This window comes from Chaetura pelagica, unplaced genomic scaffold, assembly GCF_000747805.2.
Source record: "Chaetura pelagica isolate M959 unplaced genomic scaffold, ChaPel_1.0 scaffold37, whole genome shotgun sequence".
NCBI classification, from domain to species: Eukaryota; Metazoa; Chordata; class Aves; order Apodiformes; family Apodidae; genus Chaetura; species Chaetura pelagica.
The window spans coordinates 6,819,932-6,828,917 of NW_009954567.1; the positions used below are offsets into that span (position 1 = coordinate 6,819,932).

The following is an 8,986-nucleotide window of genomic DNA, read 5'->3' on the forward strand; positions in this document are numbered from 1 at the left end:
GTATGGACTGTAGAAGCAAAAGCAAAATAGTCTTAATTAACTTATGTTTATACAGTAAATTATTACAACTGTTAAATACCCAAACTGAGCATTTTTTAACAAACATCAGCATGCTGACAATAAACCAATGCCCTCTAAATACAAGTTTGTTTTTATACAGTTTTCTAACTTTCTGGTAAACCCTGTGAACAAGTGAAAGTACTGAACATGAAAATTCAAGTACTATCAGGTACATGGTGAAGGAAAAAAATCTTGTAAAAAAACCAAAACATTTTCAAACTTAAAATTATTTAAAAAGAGGTTTCTACAGTAATTGACACTTCTTCTACAGTGTAGCTGAATACCAACATTTAAAAGTCTACTGAACATTTTCTGAAAGAAAGCTTATATTATGTAAAATGCATGATAATGCAGCACGGTACACATTGTATTTTTAAATTTTAAATTTCAAAAATGTCAGTGAAAAGCTCCTCGTCTTCCATGTAATAAAGAAAAAAACCTCACTTAGCAAACCAAGATCTGCAAGAAGATGTGCCAGATGCTTTCATCCATATTGCATTTTCAAGCATTTCTTATAATGGTCTGACATATCTGCCTTTTTGGTGCTCTGTTCTTAGCTCAATCCTAGCATTTTCTCATTGGCAGACCTTGATACAGGTTAACTCTTGAATTTCTACTAAAGAAAATGCATTTGGATTATGACTTCACAGGTTATTTCAAATATATTTAGTTCTTCTAACAGAAGAATATACAAAGGTGTTAAGAAACTTTACAACTACCTCCTTCATGCTATTTGGCACACAAGTTACTTCTGCCAGACTTAAAAGATGAACAATGATTTCTGTCTTTGTTCAACAATACCCAGTGCTTCAGGAGTGATTTTGCTATCTCAGAGGACAAAAGAGTATTAATGATTGAGAATGCACAAGCTGCTCCTCAGAGCAATGACTTTTTTTTTTTAATTTAACAGAAACATTTTAGGCATTTCACTGGATGGTAAGGGTCAACAGAAGAGGTGGCAAGATAATAAAGATTCCGGAAAAAGACTCCTCAAACTCTTTGCTGTCTTTTCAACTACTGCTTAAACAAGCCCTTGTGTAAAATCACATTTTAGAATAGAAAAATTGTATTTCCCCCTGCGAGTCACCAGAAATAGAAAACTTTTTACTTTTAAATCAAAAGCATTTAATGCATCTACATATACTAGCACAGTTGCAAGAACTCAGCAAAGCAACTCAGAATTTGTGCATGCATACCTCATAAAGCACAACAAAGGTTAAAAACTCCTGCCTTCCTTTGATAAATATGAGGAAGATTATTAAGGGTTATTCTTTCTTTTTCTAGTCAATACCGGAAAAGAGGGAGACCCTCTAGATTACCAGAAACCTTGACATTCTGATGAAGTTGGAATTTGTGGAAATTACTACTTTTTTTTTTTTAATTACAGCTATGAAAACAGGACAAGTTTTAAAAGAAGATTATCAGTGCTGAAGAGGTTTGAAATGTCACACCCACGGCTGATACTTATGAGCACAATAAAACGAGCAACACAAGGCTCTACTTCACTACTGTCAAGGAGAATCTCAGCTGTAAAACCCCAGTAGTAGCACACTGTGGATGACAACATGGGACTTCACTGACAACAATGCCTTCATTAAGTTATCTGGATAAGAAGCCTGTACAGACAGACAGGTGTTTTTTTATATTCAGGGTTAACAGTTTTAAGCACCTTCCAGCTACTTCAAAATAAACAATGATATAAGCTGATGGAAGATAGTGACTGAGGGCCTTAGCAGAAGTCTGCAACCTGTGATGTCTACAGGACAATAACTTCACAATACAGCACTCAGTGTGAAGTGATCTAAAAAGCCTCCTCCTAGTTTAGCTGTGAAAGCAGTTGAGGTTTTCTTTAAAAACAAACAAAACAGGCTTTCCTGCCAGGATAAGAGCAAACAATGGGAAATTATGTTAGTTTAATAAATACTCAGACTCAACTTCATTTTTATTAGTGTAAATGTCCTTGTACAGAAGATTACTGTATAGGTATACATTCCCTGTCTTAATTAACCATACTTTAGCATCTATTAATGTTCAAAAGTGAATTGTAGATAGAGATCACAAGTTACACTGATGCTATCTGGCAACTACACTATTAAGGTAGCTATTTTGCAGTTCCATTTGGATCTGTGTAGAAACAGATTTTTGTAATAAGTTCCATTTCAGTAATGTTTTATGGATGTCACTGTCAGAAAAATGAAGTCCTCACTAGGACACATGATGAAAAAATGTTCTTCCCAGGAATTAGCTGGACTATCACACTGTAATGGACTGCCTCAAGGGGAATGGGATGCCTACAAAACAAAGGGGTTGAAACCACAAGGCAATTGACAAGTGAGGACAAAGCTAGTGAAGTTTGATCGCACACAACCTTGGGACAGATAGGCTTCAAATGTAGCTTAGGCTTTTGTTTCTTCTCCATTATCCTGTTTTGAAGAGATAGCTGTTAAGTTATGCACACATGCTTTCAAACAGAAGAAGTATATTTCATTGGAAAAAATACATTCTACAACAGGCTTAGATCAGCATATAGGAAAAACACCTTCACATTTTTTATGGCATGTGTTCATGTTTCCTTTACACAGTACATTAGGACTTCAGCAAAAATACTGGACACAGTTGACATTGTAAAATTCTTGATGCTACACACTAAAAAAACCCATAATAATATGGAGTCAATCAAGCAGCAAGCATGTAAGACAGCGACCAAACAATTAGACCTCTAAGAAACACAACCTACAAAAAAGGGCTAAGTAAACTATGCATATTCAGCCAAAAGAAGATGACTACAGGCAATAAATATGTTCTCCATAACAACACTGGACAGAACAAGGGAGATCAAATACAGAAGGGAGAATTAAATTATGTACTAAGAAACATCTTCTAATTATAAAAACAAGTAACACACTAAAACAGGCTTGGAAGGAGTTTATGAAGTGTCCATCCCTGGAGGTTCCCAGGAACAGTCAAAACAGACATCAACATAGACTGGCATATGTACTATTGATTGTGTCCTCAGACGGAAGGATGGATGAAATGGAACTCTTCTAAATAGAAAAAATACCATAAAAGTGGCCACTTGAGGGTATTATTTCTCTACCAGAACCCACAGTTTAAGTAATTGGTCTGTGAAAACTTTTTAAAGTCTTGTTCATAGGAAATGGAAACATTCACAAACTTTATAAAGTAACAAACCCAATGCCACAAAAGCTATCTATGGGACTAAGCAGGTCTTCAGCTTTTAACTTCAAATAAGAAATATTCTTTGTAAATCAGTACTGCTAATTTTGTACATGCTATCAGTCTGTGGGGAATATAGGTGGAAAACACAGGCTTCTGAGCCAAAAAGAAAAATTGGTGTTAGATGCAGGTCAAGAGGCACGGGACATAACACTAGTAACAGCACAGAAAAATCTAAAAAGTAGAGCTCAGTGCTTAAGAGCCAGGAAGCCTGTCCATCTGCAAGCCACTAGAACAACAATGTTTGCAAAACTAAGAATAGAAAAGCTCCACTGGCAAGTGACAGAACCTATTGGTAAATTATTTCTGTAGTTCACCAAAGCATGGGGGCAATCAGTAATAAAAACCAAAACAACGAACACCAAAAAAACAAAAAGCTTGTCTGCCCAGGATAAAAACAAAATAGTATGTGCAAAGATAAAAACACAACAAGAAATCAGAAAACTCTGAGTTATGATACAGAGAAAAGATGGATGAATTCAAGGAACAGTGATACAAACAGACTTGATCTCTTATGAGAGAAAGAGCACACATCTGAAACAGGTAAAAAAAGTTTCTTCAGATACATAAAGACCAAGAATAAGGATAAAGAAATTGCTGCTGACCACAGAATCACACAGAAAACTGAAACAGAAAGTCTTGCTCCTAGGGCCGCTAAAACGTAAGAGGAAAACTAATGTACTTTACGAAGTGCTGTGCTATATTTAACTCAATGTGATTATGTCCACAGGACCCCTATGCCTTACAAGATGTAGGAAGTTCTCAAAATGGAAATAAAATGTAGGGTAGAGCAGCAAACAGAAGCAGGCTGATTTGCAATGGTAATACATGCCTTCACTGAGGAAGCATAGCCATTCTTAATTTAAAAATGAGCCAAATTTTTTCATGTAGATACAATCCTGGGAAAGAAGAGTCACAAGGCCTGATCCAACAGCCAACCATAAGGTACAGAGTTCTGTATTCAGTTTTAATCTATTTCAGCCTAAAAAAAGTGTCTTTGTTTTCCTCTATTATGCCCTATTCCTTTCTGAGTAATCCCTAATTCAGAGAATACTATTAAGAGAGCAAGAGGACTCAGATAAAATCTTACTCTACCTAGAACAAAATATGTCATGTCAGTATAAAAGCACAACTCCTGTATATTTTGAAATACTGTATCATTGCTGCTTTCTTTATTTATTGTCACTGCCAGAATTCAGTCCTGTTAATGGCGAGAATCTGTAGCTATCCCAAAATTTTTGAGTACTTGGTCTCAGATTCCATCTAAATCGAAAATGTTTGACAGATTTATGAGTGCCTAGTTACACATTCTGCAGTGGATTTAGTTGCTTATTCGAAGATTAATGATCCAGCATTGAATATAGAAAACTGTAGATGACAATGAAGTGGAATTCATCTGACTCAATGTTGAGAGCTTGTTTTACATGTTTCACGTATGTGGATCAATCACAGTAATAAAATTACCATATTAACAGGTAAAATTACAGAGATTTGCTAAATAAATGTGACACCCTGAAAAAAATACAGAAATGTTCTAAAATTCACGTTCCCTTATTTATTAAAGGCATCAAAGCACCTAAATCTTTGGAATTTCCTTAGTCTCACAGTAATGATTACACTCCCATCACGCAGGACAAGGCAGAAGAAACAAATATTGTTTTGTATGTTTGGTTCATCCAGCATTTCTCCAGTCAAAACACAGCATCTGAATGAGGGCAAAATTGAGCCCACAGAGATGCTGGATAGCATTCCTGGTGCAGAAAGGTTAGTTTCAAAATGGACTGATCTTCAGCTAGTTTACTTCACACTCTTTTTTTAAACAGACTAAAAACTACATTAAACTACATAGAATTACATATATGAAAGGAACTGGATCTTAATACTTCTTATACTCACAAGTCTATTAACACTATTGTGAATTACATGTCTTAATATATAAGCTGATTTTAAAAACAGTATAATTATTTCTAAGTTGTAAACAGTCAAAGCTCATTTTACAACAACAGAGCTACTTAAACCAGAGAACTGCAATATTCTAGAACCCATCTACCTTTAGGATAATCCTCCTCCTTTTTTTCTGTAGAAGTTTCTCAGAAAATCTGATACTTTTAAAACTGAAGCTAACACAACATTTGACTTCTGGATTTATCACTACAGATGTTACAAAAGTCAAAGCAGTAGGTATGGGTCAAATTGAAATGGGCACTTTGGTTCTTCCTTCTTAAGAAAAATAAAACATACTTACACATCCACAAATAGTACATAATCTTTACTGTCTTCTGGAATTCTACAGGAATGTCTACAGAAAAGTCCTGGTAGAAACAAGGACCTACTGGAAAATTCTCAGGAAGAGGTGGCCAGTTATTTTTTCTACCTGCAAAACAAAAAAAAAAAAAAAAAGAAAAGAGCTTTATAATACAGTTTCAATCTCTGTACACTAGGAAGAGAAATGCATTTGGACTTGTGAAACTCATGCATAAAACAATTTGAATGACCATATGGATAACTTGGGGTACCAAAACCCAAGAGTTTTATCAGCAATCCTCACACAACACCGAAAATAAACTTCAGAAATAAAACTCAATGAAGTGCAGACAGATTAAGGAAAATACAATATTTTATCTATGGAAAAGACTAAGCAGGCATCTGACCGTTCCTACAAAGTAATGAGTAATGAGAATTCTTCACAAAACAAGAAGAAAAACAATTTCTCAGGGTTTCTTGACTTTTAAATGCACATTTCCCTGAAGTACCACCATATTTACATACTTTGATGAACACCAAGACTGGGGACTGAATTTTTTTTGTCAGAATCCTTGTATTTGTAACACCAGGCTATCCCAGACACTTTGAACTAGTTCTGAATATAGTTTACAGTCAAAGATTTAGATAAAAGCCCATAAGACTCAAGAAATGTAGCTACTGAAGTGTTCTAAACAACTATTTTGTTGCAAGAAGATGCCCTACAGTTTTGTGGTATTTCGATACAGTTTTTTACAGAGTGAGAACATCACACAGGACACAGGATCAGATACTTTGATTTCCTGTATGCACAAGCTGGAGTGTACAGTCTGCCAAACCCAAGGGATACCAAGCACAGACTCAGATTCAACTGAGATAAATCTGCAACAAAAGTTTACCATAGCATTTCAAGTTCTGGATCCAAGAGATATGTTGGAGTTGAGCTAAAAGCTAATGTAAACGCATCTCTATTTGAAATTCTGACAAGATTTTGCTTGAAGTTTCTATCTTCAACCATTAACTTGCTAGCAGTTCATCTGATATAAACAGAAAACTTGCAAGGCTTACATACTTGCATTTTTTCATATTTGCTTCCCCACTCAAGTAAGAAGCTGCTGTTATTGTCCAAACAAGTTCAGTATCTTTTCAGGTTTCTCCTTTTTCCACTGAAATTTTTAACCAAGCTTTTCAGAGCAGGGGGATTGACAGAGGAAACATACAAGTAATCAAGTAATATTCCCAGACATATTAAACACTACTTTGGGATTTTTTACATGAAAATAATCTGCTAATAATTCAGATCTTCATTCTGCACTATATGGTTATTTTTCTCAGATAGTTTCAAGAAAGAGTTATATAAAAATTGATGTATAATAATTTATACATATGTATAAATGTATAATAATTTAAGTTATTCTTTAAGAATTTAATTTCATGCACTTCCCTGCTGCTGTGGTATAGGTTTCAACATTTTCAACTACGACTGAAAGACAGCTTGGTGAGATGATTTGAGATCAAAACATGAACAGTATTTTTCTAAATACACTTTGGATACTCATATTCCAAGACTGCACCTAGCTCCTGGACAAACTTAGATGTAAAAAAAAAATAAATAAACCTAGAGAGTGTGGAAGCAGGGGCAGGTGTACAAGCAGCCAAGGATCACGTTAGGAAAGCTAAAGCCCAGACAGAATTAAAACTGGCCAGGAACATCAAGGGCAACAAGAAAAGCTTCTACAGGTATGTCAGTGATAACAGGAAGCCTAGGGAAAATGCGGGCCTTATCCAGAAGAAAATACAAAACCTACTCGCATGGGATATAAAGAAGACTGAGGTACTTGATAATTTTTTGACTCAGCCTTCATGGATAAGGGCTCTGGCCACACCTCCCAAGTCACAGAAGGCAAAGGCAGAATGAGAGAATGAAAAACCAGCCACTGTAGGAGAAGAGCAGGTTCAAGACCATCTAAGGAACCTGAAGGTGCACAAGTCCATTGAACCTGATGAGAGCCATCTGCTGCTTCTCAGGGAACTGGTGGATGAAGCTGCAAAGTCACTATCCATCACATTTGAAAAGTCATGGCAGTCCAGTGAAGTTCTTGGTAACTGGAAAAGCACAGAAGACTGAAGATACTGAGCTGAGATGACCTACCAGCTAGAAGATCTTCACACTGAAGTCGACTGCATATGATGGTGTCGTAGATAGGCAACCAACATCTTAAATTGAATACAAATAGCTAGTGTTGCACAAGAGCCTGTCCTCCAATCAAAACAACTCTAAGCCATTTCTAAAGGAGTTTAAATGAATGCACAAAAGAAAATAATCAAAAGGAAAAGACTTTCTCCTGAGTCACGATATACAATTCCTGATTTGCAGCATATTTTACACAGTCATTTGTTAAAACAATCTTCTTTAAAGCTTTCAGAGCTCAGTCTCCTCTGTTCAGCCTTCCTGAAGAATCCTTTAGATTCTTCATGGATTCTTCAGGCACTTTTGATGTGAGCTGCAATCTAATAACAAATAGCCATTTCAGAAATATCCTGAAACATGCACAGGGCATCAGTTATGTTCCTGAAGATACAGATGAACAAAACTGTCCCTACAGCCTGAAAGAGAAAAGTAATCCATCCAGACCATTGATATAAGATAGTTAAATTAGATGGAAGGCAATATATGGAGAAGGAAAACAAACAAACAAAAAATCATTACCTGGGAGAACAGGTACAAAGATTTGATGGAGAGATTGACAAGAACAAATACTAAGAAAATAAAAATGTTTTAGTGAAGGGACAGCATCACCACGAACTTTTTCTTAGAACAGCAATTCCCTGTTCCCAGATCATAGCAAACGACTGGTACACAACTGGTCTCTACAGGTTCTTGAGAAGAGGAAGTGGAAAGGGAGGTGCCACTGGGATCCAATGACAGGACATATGGGAATGGTTCAAAGCTGCATCATGGGACATCTACAATGGACATCAGGAAGCATGTCTTTACTGAGGGGGTGGTCAGACACTGGAACAGGTGGATGATGCCCTAATCCTGTCAGTATTTAGGAGGCTGTTGGACAATGCCCTTAACAACATGCTTTAACTTCGGCTCAGCCTTGAATTGGTCAGACATTGGACTAGATGAACACTGTAGGTCCCTTTCAAATGAAAATAAAATACTCTATTTCCTGATAATTTGAATTCATTTAAGTTAATTTAAAAAAAATGTTAGTATTGTTGTTTTATAAAATGATATTTTCTATATTTTAAAATTAAATTTATATTTTATGTGCATACCAATGCATATTCAAAACAAAAAACAAAACCAAAAATTAGCACACGTGGAAAAAGAACAGTCAGAACTCCACATACAAGAGAAAAGACCACACAAAGTCAGCCTTGCACACACTGTTTTCCATTTGATTTTCATTGTTTTTCCTAACTTCAGTCTGAAGTC

General features: G+C 35.8%; 1 protein-coding gene across 1 annotated transcript in view; it reads right to left on the bottom strand.

The window, feature by feature from the left end:
* SCAMP1 (secretory carrier membrane protein 1) overlaps positions 1 to 8,986 on the bottom strand; it is a 23,305-nt gene that overhangs the window by 4,907 nt on the left and 9,412 nt on the right. Inside the window, exons 4-5 of the mRNA XM_010005388.1 lie at positions 5,543 to 5,671; positions 1 to 7 (exon numbers count right to left, since the gene is read on the bottom strand). Of these exons, the coding sequence (XP_010003690.1) occupies positions 1 to 7; positions 5,543 to 5,671 (136 nt within the window). The remainder of the gene's footprint in view (positions 8 to 5,542; positions 5,672 to 8,986) is intronic.